Genomic DNA, 21,010 nt, shown 5'->3' on the forward strand with positions numbered 1-21,010 from the left:
CAGGTATTATTTAGGTGGTGGATCATTCTCAGCACTGCAGTGACACTGACATGGTGGTGGTGTCTTAGTGTGTGTTGTGCTGGTATGAGTGGATGAGACACAGCAGCGCTGCTGGAGTTTTTAAACGCCTCACTGTCACTGCTGGACTGAGAATAGTCCACCAAACAAAAATATCCAGTTAACAGCACCCCGTGGGTAGCGTCCTCTGACCACTGATGAAGGTCTAGAAGATGACCAACTCAAACAGCAGCAATAGATAGATCTCTGACTTTACATCTGCAAGGTGGACCAACTAGATAATAGTGTCTAATAGAGTGGACATGGTATTTAAAAACTCCAGCAGCACTGCTGTGTCTGATCCAGTACTCATACCAGCACAACACACACTAAGACACCACCACCATGTCAGTGTCACTGCAGTGCTGAGAATGATCCACCACCTAAATAATACCTGCTCTGTGGGGGTCCTGTGGGGGTCCTGACCATTGAAGAACAGCATGAAAGGAGGCTAACAAAGCATGCAGAGAAACAGATGGACTACAGTCAGTAATTGTAGAACTACAAAGTGCTTCTATATGGTCAGTGGAGCTGATAGAATGGACAGTGAGTGTAGAAACAAGGAGGTGGTTTTAATGTTATGGCTGATCGGTGTTTTTGACCTCATAAGAAAATATTTAAAAGGGACAGTGATTTTTTTTTTTTTTTTTTTTTTGGTTTACCTTTTTTTTTTTTAATGCATTTTCTCCCCATTGTCCTCCCGATTTAGTGCAGTCAATTTGTCTTCCGCTGATGAGGGATACCCGAATGCATCCAAGGAGAGCACGTCGCTGCCCACGCCTCTTTCGACACGTGCACAGCCCTCCTCTTCTTGTCCATGCATTCTGCACAGGCGTCTCTTCCGCCAATCAGGGTCCTTACACAGCGTATGAAGATCCTACCCTAGCAGATACAGTGGCCAATTAGTATCTGCTGCAGGCACTGCCATTTATGCCCGCCAGATTGCGCCCAGCCGACCGGTGGCAACGCCGAGTTTCGAACCGAGGAGTTCAGAATCTCGGCGCTGGTGTGCTAGCGGAATCTGCACCACCTGGGCGCATTTTTGTGTTCAGTTTAACAAAATATACGGAACTAATTCTAATCAATGCATTATGTGAGGCTTGATGTTATAGCTTGATGTTATTTCCAAGTTAAAAGTATTTGGCGAATTTTCCATCTCCAGTCGGAAAACATTTCTTAGACACCTTATTTCATCGTAGTCTCTTGTACACAACGTACAAAACATACTACAGGCGTACTGCTGTTATATCGTGAAGCCTTGGGAATTAAACTATACGTGGTGAGAGCATTCGGCGGTCATCTGATTCTGTTGTGGTGTTTACCCTTCCAATTACAGTCAAGGTTTGCTGCTCTATGCTGCGAATTTTACCAGTGCCTCCCTCTCAAACTCTTCCATCTTTTCCTCTAGAACATCATCGTCCTTAAGGATGTCTGCCAGGTCCTCCAAGATGTCGGCGACATCCTCCGCAAACTCGCTGAAAAGCATTGTATGGTGGCTAAAGATGCCATCAGAAAAGAACTGCGTGACCAGATGCTGCAGAGCCTCCTTGTTCTCCTCGGTCAGCCCTTCTAGTTTGCTCAAGTACATTTGTAAGAGGCTCTGAAACTGTGAAAACTTAACAGGAACCAGGCCTTCTGCTTCAGCACAGCCTGCTACATCATTGCAGTGTTCTGGAGGGTTCAGATTTCTCCTCAGCTTCTTTTCCTGGTGTTTCCAGAAGTCTACAGACACATGGTGCTTATCCTGTGGGTGCTGGTGGCCAGGTTTGGTCTGCCAAGACCTTTCCTGCTTCCTCTTCTCCCTCTCCTGTTTTCTCTCAATCTTGCTACGCTCCCACTCTTCATGGTACTGTTTAAGGTGCTCTTTGTGTTTCTGACCATGCTTGTCCTTGCCAACCTTCCACCCTTTTCTTGTGTCCATGTCTTTGCTACTCCTTTTTTCCTCCCGCTCATTTTTCCTCTTTTTTCCCTCGTTGTGCTTCCTCTTCCATTCATATTGCTTGTCAAGATGGTCCACCTGGTCTGAGAGCCTCTGCTGCACCTCAACCAATCTTTCTCTCAGCCCTTTCTTGCTCCAGCCTTGTTTTTTCATTCCTTCCAACCTCTTTTTGCTTTCCTCTAGAAGGGATTTTTGTCTCTTGAGCTCCTCTTTCTTGTTCCACTGTTTCTCAGGCTTTGCCGGACCTTGGCTGTCTTTAGGAACATCAGGAGGAGATGCAGGAGATGGAGTAGAGCTGGAAAGGGGTCCTGAGGGCTCCTCAGCTAAAAGGAAACAAAATACAATAATATTCATTACTAGGCCCCATTGCTAAGGTTTGTGTTTAGTGATTTAAAATTGTTCATTTGTGTAAAGTATGAAATATAAGGTAGTGTAACTGACTTTTCTGTGGTGTAGTGTTCTGACAATGTTTAATGTATGTGTTTACATATTGAGTGCATTTTGTCCCTTTGGGGATTCCATTATCAATGGAAAAGTGCTTCTCTACACACGTGATCATGTGATAGGGCCAGTGATAGCTCAGTGGTTAAGGTACTGGACTAGTAAACAGAAGGTTGACGGTTCAAGCCCCGCCACCACCAAGTTGCCATTGTTGGGTCCATGAGCAAGGCCCTTAACCCTCAATTGCTCATCGTTTTCAGCTTGGATAAAAGCGTCTGCTAAATGCTAAAAATGTAAATGTAAATCATCTCTCTGTAGTCTGTGCCCAAAATAACAAGCCAGTAAAGTATTATTCTCCCGACAGTTTGTCTACAGTCAAGCCGGAAAGTCTGCACACCCCTTTTACCTTCACATTTATTATGTTACAGACTCATTCTATAATAAATTGAGTTCTTTTTTTGCCTCAAACATCTACACACAATCACCAATAATTACAAAGTGAAAACAGGGTTTAGAAAATATGCAATTTCATTTTACTGACAAAAATGGTTTATTTAGGGATTACATATCTGTACACACCCTTAGCCTAATACTTGGTTGATGCACCCAAGAAGCTACGAGATTGGCACAAGGCCAAGGCCCGTCTTCAGTTTGGCCGGGCGGCGAGGTCTAGGAAGATTTTTGGTGGTTCCAAACTTCTTCCATTTACGAATGATGGTGGCCACTGTGCTCTTTGGGACCTGTAAAGCTGCAGCCATTTTTCTGTACCCTTCTCCAGATCTATGCCTTGACACAATCCTGTCTCTGAGGTCTGCAGATAATTCCTTTGACCCCATGGCTTGGAGTTTGCTCTGATATGCACTGTCAACTGTGGGACCTTATATAGGCAGGTGTTGGCAATCCCCAATCATGTCCAATCAATTGAATTTACCACAGGTGGACTCCAATTAAATTGTAGAAACATCTCAAGCAGTATCAGTAAAAACAAAATGCACCTCAGCTCACTTTTGGGTGTCATATCAAAGGGTGTGCACACTTGTATACATACAGATATTTCACATTTTGATTTTTAATAAATTAGCACAAATGTCTAAAATCCTGCTTTCACTTTGTCATTGTGGCTATTTTGTGTAGAATTTTGTGACAATTAGATTGTAATCTATTGTGATGAGTCTGTTATGTAATATTATGTGGAGAAGGTGAAAGGGTGTGCAGACTTTCTGGCTTGACTGTACAGTTGATTTCGTACTTTATGGGGGGGGGGGGGGGGGTAAGAAATATTTGTATGATGTCAAAACACGGACATCATTCAATTTATGAGTGTTATTTAAGGACTGCCGTGAAAAGTGGCACTTTTCCTTAAAAATCTGTGAAATCTGTGATTTTTGAAAAATGAGGTCCGTTAAATTAAGCACATTTTCCCGTGAATTTAGTAGGGCCCTATTTATTACAATAACATTGCATTGTAATAGCTGCAGCTGCCTGTTCCCAATTTTGATATAATCATTTCAGGCTACAACATGCCTTCACAATATGTGTGAAGTCACCACCTGCTTTCTTTACATCAGCAATGAGGTCACTCACTAGCCAGACTAAATGTTCTCAGACGCGGCCAACTGTGACTGTTGTGCGGCCAACCAGGCAGACGGCACAGCACAAGACTTGAACTCAAGACTCAGTGGTGGGTTAGCGTATTAAAACTGCTGTGTCAACTGAGTGCCTCAGAAGAGAACCTAACCGAACCTGATTAGAACCAAAGAACATGGTTTAACTCTTCACTTCAGTTCAGTGCTTTAGTAACAATGCTTTGGATGCTGTGGCATTTGCATACAGTGCTGCTGGAGTGGAACCAAACTTTAAGAATTACCAGATTGCATATCCTTTCCTTTACTGCTGCTGAACTCCACTCCTGATCGAGGACAGCCGTGACTAACACACTCTATCAGACACGTGTGCAGTAGCGGAATGCTTTTACTCACATGCAAGAGGACGGTGCATAAGGTCCGTATCGCATATGGAGAGTCACGCACCAATTTTTATTATCCCCTGTCTATGTGCAGACGCCATCAAACAGCCAGCACAGGTCATAATTGCAGCAGTCATGAGGAATCCCATGCCCATCTGGCAATCCCACCCTAGTAGAAGCCATTCATTGTCCGTATAGGCACCCGGCCTGCCAGTAGCAGAGCTTAGATTCAAATTTACTAGTTTGGGATGTCAGCTCTGGTGTGCTAGTATGATTTATCACTGCACCACTGAGCACCCAATAACTTTTTTTCATTTTCTCCCAATTTAGCGTAGTCATTTTGTCTTCCGCTGCTGGGGGATCCCTGATTGCAGTCAAGGTGGGTATATTGGTGCTCACGCCTCCTCCGACCCGTGCGCAGCCCTTAGCAGAACCCTTTTTCACCTATGCACTCTGCACAGGCCTCTCTATCTGCCTATCAGGGTCCTACACAGACCCCACCCACATAGTCCAGTCATCCCGCCCTAGCAGAACCGTGTCTGCTGCAGGCACTGCCAATTATGTCCGCTAGATGGCGCCCAGCCGATTGGTGGCAACACCGAGACCCAATTACTTTAATTTAATTTTAAGCCAATCAAGACCTACTGTAGACAGAGCTCAAACAAACAGAAGCTAAAAGTTTCCTTTATATGTTGATTTATTACACCTGTTAGCAACTGATGTGACTGAAATACATGAATTAAATAATTAGGAGGACTATCTTAAATCTTTTGCTCATACAGTGTATAGTGTCATGGAACTTCACAAATGTTATCACGACTGACGTGGGCATACGTCAAACTCTAGCTGGGAAAGTGTGATACAAGCTATATAGCGAAAGATACTGTAATATGTTCTCTGTGCTCTCAACATAAAGCTACTTGCTTAACAGATTTCTTATTTGGTTACTTTTTATCCATGCTGTTAATATCTACTATAACAGCAGGGATGTTGGCACTTCCTAGTGCTGTAGAAAATAAAACATAAAAAATGCTGTACACTCCACACAGTGTCACATCGAGTGTGCTAATTATAGGGCTGCCCGATTGGTCAACGTAATCAATATTTTAAATCGATGCATTGTTTTTAAAACTATGTTTATAAATGATCATTTTTAATTTGTACGTCTCCATTCATATAGCCGTTCATATCATTTCCCTCAGCATTTGTTGCATATTACACAGCAGCACTAGCGCAATGTTGTACGTCTATATTGTTTCATTAAGCTTCTTAATCGCGAGATCTTGGAATACCGTATTTCTTAGCGAGTTCAGTTTAGGGCGCATTCATGCCGCTCACTTTAGGAAGCAACAGGAGCCACACACTTTTGCTGCATTGGGCTTGCAATTTTTGCGGTTGCCGTGGCGCTCAAAGTGCAAAAAGCTTCTCATGTGAATGCGCTGTGACGCTTACCACTTTGTTTACATCGCTTAGAATTTGAAGTAAGTTGAGTGATAGTGTAGGTTAGAATCTGGGCTCATTCTGTTTTTACTGTACGTTGGACTTAATGAGACGTGCCTACCTCTAACTATTTTATTTCTGCTATAAGTGTAAGCACATTGCTTAGTGTATGGAATGCCATAAACACATGATGCACTTTGTTTATTATGGAGCACTTGAGAATTTGATAATGTGGACATAAACCCTGTTCACATTTAGTTTTGTGCCATATTATTATGCCATACAGTTTGTTGTTAAAATAAAGGAAGCTTAAATGAGATTCTAAATCAAAAATTTTGGTGGAAAATTTATCGTTTAGATTAATCGACTAATCGCTTAAATAGTCTATAGAATAATCAACAGTTGTTAGGGGCAGCCCTAGCTAATTATGGTAATTCGGTGCTCTGTACCTGTGAGTTGGGTAAGCTCAGCAATTCTAGCTTTGAGTGCTTCTAGTTCTTCTTTTAGACCAGGCATTGCAGAGAGTTCTTCTTTCAGCTTGGTATTTTCTTTGTCAGTTATTCCTTTCTTAGCTGCTGTCCTCAGCGCCTGGTCCAGTTCCTCCTTTTGAGACTGGAAAAAATGTAAAAGCAGAATCATTAATATGTAAGAAACAGGAAACTATGAAACTCCACATTATACAGTAATACACATCATTATATGTATGAAGAAAATGCAGAGTTAGGGGTCACAAATCTAATACGGTCTGTGACCTGAGTAATGAAATACTGCCATTTATAAAAATAGCCACTGAAATCAATGCAAGAAAGTTGTAACAGGCCCACAAGTCGTGGAGATCGCTGGCTGGGCACAGTAAGAGAATTATGTCCTCCTGCTCTGCCATTTAGGGCCATCAGCGGTGTCATGGAGGCACAGATGACTCAGGAGTCAGTTCCTCTTAACTGACAGTTAACTACACTTGTTTCTATTTATTACGGTTTCTATAGTAAAGAGTTGCCAGCTCCTCTGCAGTGAGGCCGGCACTCTTTGTTTATTCCTGAAAACCTTGTTGATGTTGCTGCACTTTACAGCCATCAAGATAGAACCGGCCTGAATGAGCGAGCTGCCCTAGAGGCTGCTTTGTAGTAGGCTCCACTTCTGGATCCACACTGGCCGTAGTTAGCACCGGTTGGTGGGGTGGGGTGGGGTGGGGTGGGGTGGGGTGCTGCTCATTCATTGCTGTCTGTGGCTTGTTCAGGGTGTCTATTCCTTCCTCTTTTTACAAAACACAGTTGTCGCAGGCGCTCTGACTGGCTTGATATATTGTGGCAACCAGTTTTCATTGCAGTTGTCATAGCAGTTGTCACTGCAGATGTTCTGTGCCTTTCATTTGTTACTACCTTTGCTAAAAGATCACATGCATGAATAAACAGAAATTAATAAAAAATACACTTTCACCATTCTTCAAGAAGCGCATTTGTGAGGTCAGAGACTGATGTTGGACAAGAAGGCCTGGCTCACAGTCTCCACTCTAATTCATCCCAAAGGTGTTCTATCGGGTTGAGGTCAGGACTCTGTGCAGACCAGTCAAGTTCTTCCACACCAAACTCGCTCATCCATGTCTTTATGGACCTTGCTTTGTGCACTGGTGCACAGTCATGTTGGAACAGGAAGGGGCCATCCCCAAACTGTTCCCACAAAGTTGGGAGCATGAAATTATCCAAAATCTTTTGGTATGCTGAAGCATTAAGATTTCCTTTCACTGGAACTAAGGGGCCGAGCCCAACTCCTGAAAAACAACTCCACACCATAATTCCCCCTCCACCAAACTTTACACTTGGCACAAAGCAGTCAGACAAGTACCATTCTCCTGGCAACTGCCAAACCCAGACTCGTCAGTCAGATTGCCAGACGGAGAAGCGTGATTTATCACTCCAGAAAACAAGTCTCCACTGCTCTAGAGTTCAGTGGCGGTGTGCTTTCCAACGCTTTGCATTGCGCTTGGTGATGTAAGGCTTGGATGCAGCTGCTCAGCCATGGAAACCCATTCCATGAAGCTCTCTACACACTGTTCTTGAGCTAATCTGAAGGCCACATGAAGTTTGGAGGTCTGTAGCGATTGACTCTGCAGAAAGTTGGCGACCTCTGCGCACTATGCGCCTCAGCATCCGCTGACCCCGCTCTGTCATTTTACGTGGCTACCACTTCGTGGCTGAGTTGCTGTCATTCCCAATCGCTTCCACTTCGTTATAATACCACTGACAGCTGACTGTGGAATATTTAGTAGCGAGTAAATTTCATGACTGGACTTGTTGCACAGGTGGCATCCTATCACGGTACCATGCTGGAATTCACTGAGCTCCTGAGAGCGACCCATTCTTTCACTAATGTTTGTAAAAGCAGTCTGCATGCCTAGGTGCTTGGTTTTATACACCTGTGGCCATGGAAGTGATTGGAACACCTGAATTCAATGATTTGGATGGGTGAGTGAATACTTTTGGCAATATAGTGTATATATTGTTGTGTTAAACATACTCTGAAAGTGCATCAACCAATTAGAAATGTTAGAAAGTTATCAAGAAAGAAGAACAAAATCACACATAGTGGGGAAAAACACTATATAACCACTTTTGCTTGTGTAATATACTTGGTGGTGAAGTGGCCTAGCTCAGCAGTATTTAAGTTCAGTTTTTGCTGCCTGTTTTATCCTGGTCAGGGTTGCGGCAGGTCCAGTTTCACCGGAAAACACTGGGCATAAGGCAGGAATGAACTAGTCAGGGCACTAATCTATCTCAGGGCTTCACCCTACAAATACAATATGTCTGCTTTCTTTCAAAGCTATCGACTAAACATCACATTAGTTTCCTATTAAACCAATAGTGGTTAGATGACAAACCAGCAGCTGCTTACAATCATCTCTGACATCCTAATTCACAAACTGCTGTACTAAATGTTGATACAACAATGCTAGAAACGTTAATATGAATTTGAATACGGTTTGTACATGTTGTATGCAATTTGAGATCAGACTTTCCCAGTTCTGTGAAAAAACTATCTCCGCCCACAAACCACCAGTGCACATCAATGCCTTATTTGACAGATATCAGGAATGGAACTGTAAATTTGACCTTATCCTGACCTGTAACTGAGCCTCCAGGATGGAAATCTGCTTGTTTTCTTGAGCCAGTCTTTCCAGAAGTTCCTAAGACGGGACAGATCAAGATACTAATTAAATAAAGCAGCAGGAACAGTAAGTAATGCAAACATGCCAATCAAAAAAGGTGTAAAATGTATGCAGAAGAAGATGCCAACCTGGTCACTTAATTCTGAGCCATCGTGGTCATCTGAGAAGAAATACAGAGACAAAAATAATTTTGCTGCCTTTACCCATAAATAGAAATATGATCTTTGACTATTTTCTGTATCTCTATGCTATATATGGAAGAACGATATGTGGACACCTGATTATCAACTTGTTTGACATCCCATATCTAAACCAGGTTAGTACTATGCCAACCTAACAGCCATTATGTGATGCCTTAGTAATTAAGCAACTGATCTATTAGCCTGAAAGCTGAGCAACACCGCCACCGCTACTGTTGGGTCTTTAAACATGGCCCATAACCCACAGTTGCTTTGATTGTATCCTATCTCAATTGGACAGAAATGTTCAACAAACAAACTAATGGAAATACTTTAGCAATGTCGGTCTGACTCACAATTCAAGTTCCAATGAATCCCAAAGGTGTTCATTAGGCTTTAAGTCTTTCAGGACTCAATTTTAAATGCAGTTGGCTAGCTGATGTTACTACAAGATCTAGGTTTGGTGTCCAAATACCTAATGGGTAGAACAGGGTTTTTCAAACTTTTTTTCCAAGCAACCCACATTGGTGTCAATTAAGTCCCACTGTAGTTCAAGATGTAACGTAGAGCCTCCACAAGAAGGGCATTTATTTACAAGTTCATTTTGTGTTTTATGTGCCTGCTAAAATTTGTTTATGTAATTATTATTATTTTTCCCATTTTTTTGGCTCACGACCCTTGACCCAGGGTTTGAAAAACCCTGGTTTTGAACACACATGCAAAGAAGTAATGCTCATTCTTGACAAAAAGCTGAACCGAAAGTACATTAGTCCACACAGCTAGATGATGCAGCCAATACTAATGTGTCTAATGATGTTTGACAATGCCCTGATAGTTTAATAGAAAAACAACATGGTTATTATGCAAGGTGAATGAAACAAAAGAAGCTGCAGACATCTGACATTTACTAAAGTAAATGTACACAAGTGCAGCTTGTCTTTAAAAAAACACCATGGTTACATGTAGCATGGGGGCAGTACAATCACTAAACAGAGCTATTAGACTATATACACCGATCAGCCATAACATTATGACCACCTCTTTGATTCTACAATCACTGTCCATTTTATCAGCTCCACTTACCATATAGAAGCACTTTGTAATTCTACAATTACTGACTGTAGTCCATCTGTTTCTCTACATAAGTTTTTAGCCTGCTTTCACCCCGTTCTTCAATGGTCAGGACCCCCACAGGACCACCACAGAGCAGGTATTATTTAGGTGGTGGATCATTCTCAGCACTGCAGTGACAATGTCATGGTGGTGGTGTGTTAGTGTGTGTTGTGCTGGTATGAGTGATTAAGACACAGCAGCGCTGCTGGAGTTTTTAAACACCTTACTGTCACTGCTGGACTGAGAATAGTCCACCAACAAAATATATCCAGCCAACAGCGCCCCATAGGCAGCGTCCTGTGCCCACTGATGAAGGTCTAGAAGATGACCAACTAAAACAGCAGCAATAGATGAGCGATCGTCTCTGACTTTACGTCTACAAGGTGGACCAACAAGGTAGGAGTGTCTAATAGGGTGGACAGTGAGTGGACACGGTATTTGAAAAACTCCAGCAGCGCTGCTGTGTCTGATCCACTCATACCAGCACAACACACACTAACTAACTAAACTAACTAAACAATACCTGCTCTGTGGGGGTCCTGACCATTAAAAAACAAGGTGAAAGCAGGCTAAAAACGTATGTAGAGAAACAGATGGACTACAGTCAGTAATTGTAAAACTACAAAGTGCTTCTATATGGTAAGTGGAGCTGATAAAATGGACAGTGAGTGTAGAAAGAAGGAGGTTGTTTTAATGTTATGGCTGATCAGTGTATATTAAGTGGGGCTTTTGACATGTTTTTAAGGTACGTCTTGGACTTTAACTCCTTCAGCACCCAATTACCTAATTCATAAGGGTCATGTGATTCACCCCAGAAGAACTCTGACATCAAACTAAACAGAACAATTTCATTTTCCATTTTGTTTCCATCAGCCGCTTAATCCTGGTCAGGGTAGCAGCAGGTAGTTTCTAGGTTCCCTCAGGAAACACTGGGCGCATAGTGGGGTGCCAATCAATTGCACTAACCTGAATTTTTTGCATTGTAAGCAATGCTACTGATTTTAATGTCATCTGGGAGACACTCTTGCTTAATTCTAAAGTGTCTGACCACAGTCTGCTAAGGCAGCCAGGTTAACCTAATTGGGCAAAAGCTGCCGACTGAATTGCTAATAGCAATAAAACCCTAGGTTGTCATTAGTAAACCCCATCAATCTCAGAGTGTGGCTTCCACCGACATGCAATGCACAAGCTTATACTGCCATCTAGCTGTACCTACCCCCAGCTTGGTCAAACATGATACCTGGAGACACAACACAATTTCATATCACACCTGAGAACAAAGAGTCAAATGCCAGCTCAACACCTTAATTAAAGAGGAACACTCCAATTTGGATTTTTTTAAAGCAGATAGTGCAGGGTCATTCTGCATACCTTGTAAAAAAATGACAGAAGAACACTGAACCAGTTATGATGTCACCATGCATAAGAACTTGTCTCCCAATAACATAGTGGCATGAACTATAAGGTACAACCCCAAATCAGAAGGTTTGGACAGTATGAAAAATGCAAATAAAAATGCAGGTGTTTCTTACAATTAGACAGTATGAAACCAAGATACTTAATGTTTTGTCTGGTCAACTTCATTTAATTTGTTAATATACCTCCATTCCGGTATTTTAGACCATTAACACATTTAAAAAAAAGTTAGAACAGGGGCAATTTAGGGCAAGTAATGAGGTAAAAATAAATAATGTGATTTTAAACAGGTGATGTCAACAGGTGATTGTAATCATGGTTTGGTAAAAAAGCAGTATCCACAAAAGTCTTTGAGGAGCAAAGAAGGGCAGAGGATCTCTGGTTTGTCAATAAATGCTTAAACAATTATTGAAAAACAATGTTCCTCAAAAAAGATTGCAAGGGATTCATATATTTCTTCTTCTACTGTGCTTAATATATTTAAACGATTTAAAGAATTTGAAGGAATTTCAGTGCGTAAAGGGCAAAGGCGCAAGCCTAAGCTGAACACCCATGATTTCTGATCCCTCAGACGGCACTGCATCAAGAACTGTCATTCATTAACAGCTGATATAATTACATCGGCAAGGGATTACTAGCAAACCTTTGTCAAGCACTACAATACGAAGATACATTCACAAATACCACTTAAAACTTTACTGTGCAAAAAAAGAAGCCTTATGTTAACAATGTCCATAAGTGGTGTGACAGTCTCCGGGCCCTGAGGCACCTGGGATCAGCATTCCAAGTCTTTTTTTAAAAAGAAATGGATACTGTGTGCTCTGGATCAAAGAAGAAAAAGGACCATCCAGACTGTTATCATTAACAAGTCCGAAAGCCAGGGTCTGTCATGGTATGGAGCTGTGTCAGTGCCCTAGGTAAGGTTCTGTGATGGCAGCATTAATGCAGAAAAGTACATTGAGATTTTAGAGCAACATGTGCTGCTCTCAAGACAACATTTTTTCCAGGGACGTCCATGCATTTTTCAACATGACAATGCAAAACCACATGCTACACATTACAAAGGCATGGCTGCGGATGAAAAGGGTACAGGTACTGGACTGCCCTGCCTGCAGCCAATGTGTGAAGGATTTTGAAATGAAAAATGCGACAACAACAAACCTGTACTGTTGCACACCCCCAAAGCCCTAGAATTACACCCCTTTTGGCTATCAAAAAATCCAAGCGTGACTGTTCCTCTTCAAACACACATTATTAATCAGATTTTGTATTGTAAATCTAAAAAAGTCTTGAGGGCCCACATTCCTGCTACACAACTCACCTGACAAGAAAAGAGAGCCAAGACACAACAGTGCCAGAGCACCTATGATCAGATGATTCAGTGAGAAGCCTGATTTCTCTTCTTTCCTTTCTGGAACCCTGAACTCTACTTCTTCTCTCTCTTCATCGTCTGAGCTCTCTCTCTGCTCTTGAGCGTGCTGTGCATGACGGAGCCGCAGCCTGCTGCTCTCTTCTGGGTGTTCAATTGGCCAATCTGCACCAATAGATTCTAAACACAAGTGCAACGTAACAGTGTGTTAAAATGTAATAGATAAAAATTTGACAATGTTGACAATGTTTTTAAGCTTTCTTCTCATTACATACTGTACCTGCTTCTCTCACCACATCTACACCTTTAGCTGCTAGTTCAGATGCTTCTCTTTCTATTGTGGACTCCTGCTCTTCCAAAACATGAAAACCAGTGACTTTTCGGTCAGCACTGTCAGCTCCAGATGCAAATTCAGAGGGCTCAGGTTGAGACTGGATTTCAGGGCTGGCAATGACTTCAGCATGAATATCTATCACAGCGACTGCAGATATACGATTGTAGCTGTCTAAGACTATGCTTCCGCTTGCAGGGACATTAGAAAACAAAGAACCTGGGGTGGCAGGGGAGTCTGTAGTTTCACCTAAGGATTCATCACTGGGGGTTATTTCAGCTTTTGGTTCAGGACAGGGGTTTATTTCTGTTTTAGGTTCAGGTGCTGGAGTCACTTTATCTTCAGCTTCAGGGACAGGGCTAGGTTTGAGAGGTTCCTGTACATCAGGGAACATCTCTTCGTAATGTTTTTCAAGGGAAGCCTCCTCTGAAAGGAATAGGGCTGACTCTGTGGCTATGCTAAAGGGAACCGCGCCCAGCAGATCGTTGTCTGGAGGGGAGCTGGTGATGGTGTCATGGATGACAGGTGCGCAGATCTCAGGATCAGTCTCAACAAAGCCAGTAGCCGCTCCCTCCTCGAAGAATTCTGGGGATGTTTCCTGACAAACCTGTAAATTTGCACACACATGTTGTATTAATCAGGTCTCCTCTTTAATAAACAAAAATTAAAGTTGTTTACACGTGTTGTTGTTTACAAGTGTTGTTGTTTGTAGATCCAGTATTTGCATATATACTATACAAATATATACAAATAACCATAAGCTTGTTGGACATCCTATTTCAAACATTCAGAAATTATTAATTATTAGAATTTTAACGTCATGTTTTTACACACTTTGGTTACATTCCTGACAGAACAGGTAGTTACTGGTCCACAAAATTTGGACAATTTTGAATATCCAATTCACCTCACTTGCATGTCTTTGGACTATGGGAGGAAACCGGAGCTCCCAGAGGAAACCCACGCAGACATGGCGAGAACATGCCAACTCCACATAGAAAGGACCCGGACAGCTCCACCTGGTAATCAAACCCAGGACCTTCTTGCTGTGAGGTGACAGTGCTACCCCCACTGAGCCAATTGCAACAATACATACAACAATATTTTAGTTGAATTATTGTAAAGAAATTAAATAAATAAATAATTTATTTACTATAAGCTCTCTCTATTTCCTCGGCTGCTCCCGTTAGGGGTTGCCGGCGAATCGTGATCTGCATTATTGATTTGGCACAGTTTTTATGCCGGATGCCCTTCCTGACACAACCCTTCCTATTTATCCGGGCTTGGGACCAGCACTACAATGCACTGGTTTATGCAAGCTTGTGGCTAGGTACCTATAGGACAATTCAGTGTCTCCAATTAGCCTGGCTGCATGTTTTTGGACTGTGGGAGGACACCGGAGCATCCGGAGTAAACCCACGCAGACATGGGGAGAACATGCAAACTCCGCACAGAAAGGACCCGGACCGCCCCACCAGGAGATCGAACCCAGGACCTTCTTGCTGTGCTACCCACTTAGCCACCGTGCCGCCCAATTTATTTACTATAAGCTAATTTAACAAAATAGTACAGTTGAAATAATTATATCTTATCGTTACACACAGTTGATACAGCAATCACCTGTTGTCCCTCTTCGGAGAAAATGATCTCAGACGATGGTTCAGTCTCATTTAGCCTCACATCCAAAGAGCTTCCTGTAAAAACCAGAGATATTAAGCTAGAATATAGAATCACTATTAAACTGAGGGTTTTTAAAAGGTTTGTGTAATTATGTAAAACAATTAACACTTTAGAAAGATAAATAAGTAACCTGCAACTTCCTCTGAAAGGCTTGGTGCATCACCAATGCTCTCAGTCCCATCATCTACTGTCCCTGCAGTGTCAATAGCTGCCTCCTGAAAAAAAACAAAAAACTACTGTTACCATTTATGTGGTCAAATCCACAATTATGCCACCTTAATGGTAACAAACACGCAGGGACAATTTAGAGTATTAAATCCATCTTTGCTGGACACGTGTAAAACATCTAAAACTCCTTACTTACAGTGACCAGAGGCAAAAATCAAACCCAGATGCTTATAGCCATATAGCATCGTCTATTCTTCCAGCAGCCATGGTTTACCACTTCTAAATTTCAATAATCTAATTCATACAAGCAGTAAGGCTTATTGTATTGTTATGTTTTACCACCACTTTATCATGGTCAGTGTTTGCCAGGAATCACTGGACGCAGAGTAATAACACACCCTGAATAGGCTGCAATCCATCATGGGGCCTCGAGCCTTTACAGGAAGCAAACAGGCCTGCTCAGTGCAGACAAGGAATGTGAAACATCACAGGCATGTTGACCTCACGACAGACATCTCATATGTTACTGTGCGTGATCAGTGGAAGCTCAGTTAACATCACACACAGTCACAGCGTAAAACATATCAGCATCAAAGCGACATTTTCCAACATGATCCGTTTATTTGTTTATTTTATATATACGCTTATATATAAAAATATACACCGATCAGCCATAACATTAAAACCACCTCCTTGTTTCTACACTCACTGTCCATTTAATCAGATCCACTTACCATGTAGAAGCACTTTGTAGTTCTACAATTACTGACTGTAGTCCATCTGTTTCTCTACATACTTTTTAACCTGCTTTCACCCTGTTCTTTAATGGTCAGGACCCCCACAGAGCAAGTATTATTTGGGTGGTGGATCATTCTCAGCACTGCAGTGACACTGACATGGTGGTGGTGTGTTAGTGTGTGTTGTGTTGGTATGATTGGATCAGACACAGCAGCGCTGCTGGAGTTTTTAAAATACCGTGTCCACTTACTGTCCACTCTATTAGACACTCCTACCTAGTTGGTCCACCTTGTAGATGTAAAGTCAGAGACGATCGCTCATCTCCTGCTGCTGTTTGAGTTAGTCATCTTCTAGACCTTCATCAGTGGTCACAGGACGCTGAACATGGGGTGCTGTTGGCTGGATATTTTTGGTTGGTGGACTATTCTCAGACCAGCAGTGACAGTGAGGTCTTTATAAACTCCATCAGCCATCAACAACACACACTAACACACCACCACCATGTCAGTGTCACTGCAGTGCTGAGAATGATCCACCACCCAAATACCTACTCTGTAGTGGTCCTGACCATTGAAGAACAGCATGAAAGGGGGCTAACAAAGCATGCAGAGAAACAGATGGACTCCAGTCAGTAATTGTAGAACTACAAAGTGCTCCTATATGGTAAGTGGAGCTGATAAAATGGACAGTGAGTGTAGAAACAAGGAAGTGGTTTTAATGTTATGGCTGATCGGTGTATATGTGAGTGTATATATACATTTAAACATTGTATATGCATTGCTATCAACTGTAAACATTGGCAAGATTTAAAACAGCTGGCCAGTATCACTAAAAATACCTATACTTCATTGGTGCAACACTAATAATAAAATTCACAATCTCAGCTTGCTGGCCTAGAGTCTATAGTATGTGGAATAGGTGTGTTTATTGTAATAAGATTTATTCTGTTCAGTCTTATGTCATCCAAATATCTGAAAAGTTATCATGACCCACCACAGTTCAAGAGATATACTGTATTTATTGGGGTGGTCAGCCTATTACTGCTGACAGTTAAACAAGTTTCAGCAGTGCTACCGGCCTGGCTGTTTGCTCAGCCATGCTTGAGAAAAGGCAGAAAAGATCTCTGATGTCTCATTTCTCATTGCCTGTGCAATAGCAACCCCTACTGACCCCTGATCCACACATATGCACAAGCAGTAGAGTTAAACGTACTACATACAGTATGTGGCCAGCTCTGTGGGAATCCACTACTGGCAGGTGTAAAGAAGAGTCTATGGCTCACCTTAGCACACATGGGACCTATGCACGCAGAAAAAGACTTGAAGTAAGGTATTGGAAATGACTAAATTGGTAGAAAATGGGGAAGATGCAACCAAGCAAAAGGTCTTCATTAGCTGTATATACAAATACTGCTCCCACAATGCCACAAACCTAAGATACACTAACTACTATTTACTTTTGTGTGGTAATGCAGTCTATGTTGATTGCAAAAATAATTACAACAATAAAGTGGAATGCATGTGTTTTGCACTGTTCATGAAGACACACTGACACATTTGTGCCAATTTAGAGTTGTAAAGGTAAAAGATCAAATAAAAATCTGAATTAAAAAAGATGTTAACTTGTATTGATAAAGCAGCAACTAATAATCATTTCCAATAAACAATCAACCCTTTGATTTATCCATTTTAATTACATTTCTTTAATTACAAAAACTAGTAGACTTTATGTAGGTTTTTGCAATATGACATAATTCCAAAAAGAATGTTTGCCACAAAAAAAAACACACTGCACATCGCCAAAACAACACCATACCCTCAGTAAAGCATGGTGGTGGCAGCATTTTGTTTCAGGGCTATTTTTCCTCAGCTGGAACAGGAACTTTAGTCAAGGTGGAGGGACTTATGAACAATTCCAAATATTAGTCAAATTTGTCACAAAACAGGCCTCTGCTACAAAGTTGAAGATGAAGAGAAACACAACAACAACCCAAAGCATACCTCCACATCAACAAAAGACTGACTTCACCAAAAGAAGGTAAAAGTTTTAAAATGACCCAGACCAGAATCTAGAGCCCAACCTGAGTCCAACTGAAAATCTGTGGGATGACCTGAAGAGGGCTGTGCACAGGAGATGCCCTCACAGTCTGACAGAGTTGGAGTGCTTTTGCAAGCAGGAATGGGCTAAGACTGACAATGCTGATAAACTTCTACCAAAAAGACTGAATGCTGTCATAAATTTAAAAGGTGCTTCAAGTACCAAAGTAGTAGTTTAAGGCTGTGCATATTTATGCAACCACTGAAATTACTCATCTTGGTCTCATTCTTTTACATAACAAATACCTCACAAAGACCGCTGTGCCACCCAAGCACCCAATATGTATATGTAAATGTATCTATATGTGTCTGATCCACTCATACCAGCACAACACACTCCCACCATGTCAGCATCACTGCAGTGCTGAGAATGATCCACAACCCAAATGATACCTACTCTGTAGTGGTCCTGGGAGAGTCCTGACCATTGAAGAACAGGGTAAAAGAGGGCTAACAAAGCATGCAGAGAAACAGATGGACTACAGTAATTGTAGAACTGCAAAGTGCTTCTATATGATAAGTGTAGCTGATAAAATGGACAGCGAGTGTAGAAACAAGGAGGTGGATTTAATGTTAGCTGATCGGTGTATATCTGACAAATAAAGGCATTCTGTTCTATTGTAGTGTGCTAGGATGATTTACCATTGCATCACCCAAGAGCCCCAAACTGTAAGGAAACCAAGAAATTTAACTAATCTTCTTGTACACAAAGAAGATTAAAAATAAATTCATGATTAGATTTAATTGTCTAATTTAAATTTTAAACACATCATGGTGTTAAAGTGTTCCAGAATATCTTTTGGCTTTCTTTCTATTAGCATAGTCAATTTGTCTTCCGCTGCTGGGGGATCCCTGATTCGAGGTGGGTATATTGCTGCTCACGCCTCCTCCGACCTGTGCGCAGCCCTTAACGGAATCTTTTTTCACCCATACATTCTGCACAGGCACCACTCTATCTGGCAATCAGGGTCCTTACACAGCGTTTGAAGACTCCACCCACATAGTCTGGTCATCCCGCCATGCAGGGACTGCCAATTATGCCCGCTACGGTGGGACGGTGGTACGGTGGTAGCCTAGTGGGTAGAGTTTTGAGCTATCAACCGGAAGATTGGCGGTTCAAATCCAGGCTCTGCTATGCAACCACTGTTGGGTCCTTGAGCAAGGCTCTTAACCCTGTCTGCTCCAGGGGCGCTGTACGATGGCTGACCCTGCGCTCTGACCCCAGTTTCCAAAACAAGCTGGGATATGTGAAGAAAGAATTTCATTGTACTGTACATCTGTATATGTATATTTGACAAATAAAGTATATCTTCTTCTTCTTCTAGATGGCGCCCAGCCGAACGGTGGCAACGCCGAGTTTCGAACAGAGTAGTTCAGAATCTCGGATATCTTTTGGCTTCTTTCTTGAAATGAGACTAATGAGACTTTGGTTTGGTCCATTTTTTTTGACCAGGAGTTTTTTGTGTTTACCTCAGGAGAGAGGAGGGTCCAGCTGTTATTGGAGGACTCACTGCTGCCAGTGCTGTTATCAGACATCACTGCCTTGTGTCACAGCACCTGCAAAACACACACAATATAATATTAATATAATCATTAATAATAGTAATTAATAATAGTTATAATAAATCACTCTGAGGCTGTAGTACTGAACTGCCCACCACAGTGACGTCGTCCACAGACTATGTGCGCGACTGGCACTGAAGCCTGGCATTCTGGGATACAAGCTGACGTGTTAAAAAGACTGGTGTGGGTTACATAAGCTACAAAGCTAGCGTAAACAGTAAGAGGGCGTTTCGTCTATAAAACACAACGCACTACTTTCTGAAGCCAAACAGAAAATTGAACTCACACGTTGCCCTACTGTTCAATTTTACACAACACACAGCCTGAACCGACCGACCCTCACATTTAAATATGCCCATAATAGGAAAACTGCAGTGTGCTAGCAAACAATGTAGCAATGCAACAAAACTAGCGAACCCACAAAATAGTGCGTTTAGCCATTTATAATAATTCTACAGGCTGGCTTTGTGGTAAATGGCTGTTTTGCAAACATAAACAGTCAGGCTAAACGTACTTAGGTACTATTCCCAAAGCCTCTTCCCCAGTCCCAGTACTACAAACACGACACGCAGTATAACATCCCCGAGTAACAGTAGCTAATCCCGACTTTCAAACAAAGCCGCCATACCCTGTTAAAAAGCGTAAATCCTCTTCGTTTTTCTCCGATTCTGATGTTTAATGCCTTCGTGCGAACTTCGGGAATCCCGATTTCCGTCCCGCCCACAGCCTCGAGCTATCCAATGAAAGCTCAGCGTTTCCACCGAACAGCCAATCACGATCCTAACGTCGGTTTGCCCACACGGCTGGCGTGCGTGAGGATTGACAGTCGCAGGTGAAAGTGAGTCTGTGCAGTTGTCGTCTGATCGCGACCCGGACAGAAACTGACAGGACGTGACATGCGTGTGTCCTATATATAGTGGATGGCAGAACCATGTTCTCCAGCACCGTACTGACACGTTGGCACAGCAAGGGCTAAATTTGTTGGGGTTTCCCATCTCAATTATATTGTCCTCATGTTGCATCAGGGCCTCCAGGCTCATGTGATCAAAATGAAAACCAAGGGCATTTTTATCGTTTGTCAGGCATATATGGTTAAAATAGCCATTCTTTATATCTACAGAGTTACAGTTCTGGTGCATTTTTACTTTTCTTCTCCTTGACCTTTGTTTCTCACTGTTTTACTGTCCTTGCTCCCTCTCTATTACATTTACGGCATTTAGCAAACGCTTTTATCCAAAGTGGCTTACAGTACTGTGACAGAATATTATAAGCAATTGAGGATTAAAGGTCTTGCTTAAGGGCCCAACAGTGGCAACCTGGCAGTGGTGGGGCTTGAACCAGCAACCCTGGC

The 21,010-nt window shown here is 42.1% G+C and overlaps 1 protein-coding gene across 2 annotated transcripts; it reads right to left on the reverse strand.

Annotated features, from left to right (window-relative positions):
* Nucleotides 1-524: 524 nt before the first annotated feature.
* Nucleotides 525-20,358, reverse strand: pbxip1a (pre-B-cell leukemia homeobox interacting protein 1a). 2 transcript variants are annotated; one of them, XM_063011242.1, is made up of 10 exons: nt 20,288-20,358; nt 19,567-19,653; nt 15,225-15,309; nt 15,035-15,108; nt 13,364-14,021; nt 13,036-13,263; nt 9,135-9,166; nt 8,962-9,024; nt 6,293-6,455; nt 525-2,319 (listed from the first exon to the last, which is right to left on the reverse strand). In XM_063011242.1, exons 2-10 carry the CDS (start codon nt 19,630-19,632, stop codon nt 1,409-1,411), a joined length of 2,280 nt encoding a protein of 759 aa, XP_062867312.1. In that variant the 5' UTR covers nt 19,633-19,653; nt 20,288-20,358; the 3' UTR covers nt 525-1,408. The 2 variants fall into 2 exon arrangements, with proteins under 2 accessions (XP_062867312.1, XP_062867303.1); XM_063011233.1 differs by having other exon boundaries at nt 15,017-15,108.
* Between the last annotated feature and the right edge of the window lie 652 nt (nt 20,359-21,010).

This window comes from Trichomycterus rosablanca, chromosome 2, assembly GCF_030014385.1.
Source record: "Trichomycterus rosablanca isolate fTriRos1 chromosome 2, fTriRos1.hap1, whole genome shotgun sequence".
NCBI lineage: Eukaryota > Metazoa > Chordata > Actinopteri > Siluriformes > Trichomycteridae > Trichomycterus > Trichomycterus rosablanca.

Coding starts and splice junctions, on each gene's coding strand:
- pbxip1a (XM_063011233.1), bottom strand. CDS start 19,632: ATGTCTGATAACAGCACTGGCAGCAGTGAGTCCTCCAATAACAGCTGG. Junction 15,109..15,224: donor CCTTTCAGAGGAAGTTGCAG/GTTACTTATTTA, acceptor TGGTTTTTACAG/GAAGCTCTTTGGATGTGAGG. Junction 2,320..6,292: donor TGAGCTTACCCAACTCACAG/GTACAGAGCACC, acceptor GTTTCCTTTTAG/CTGAGGAGCCCTCAGGACCC.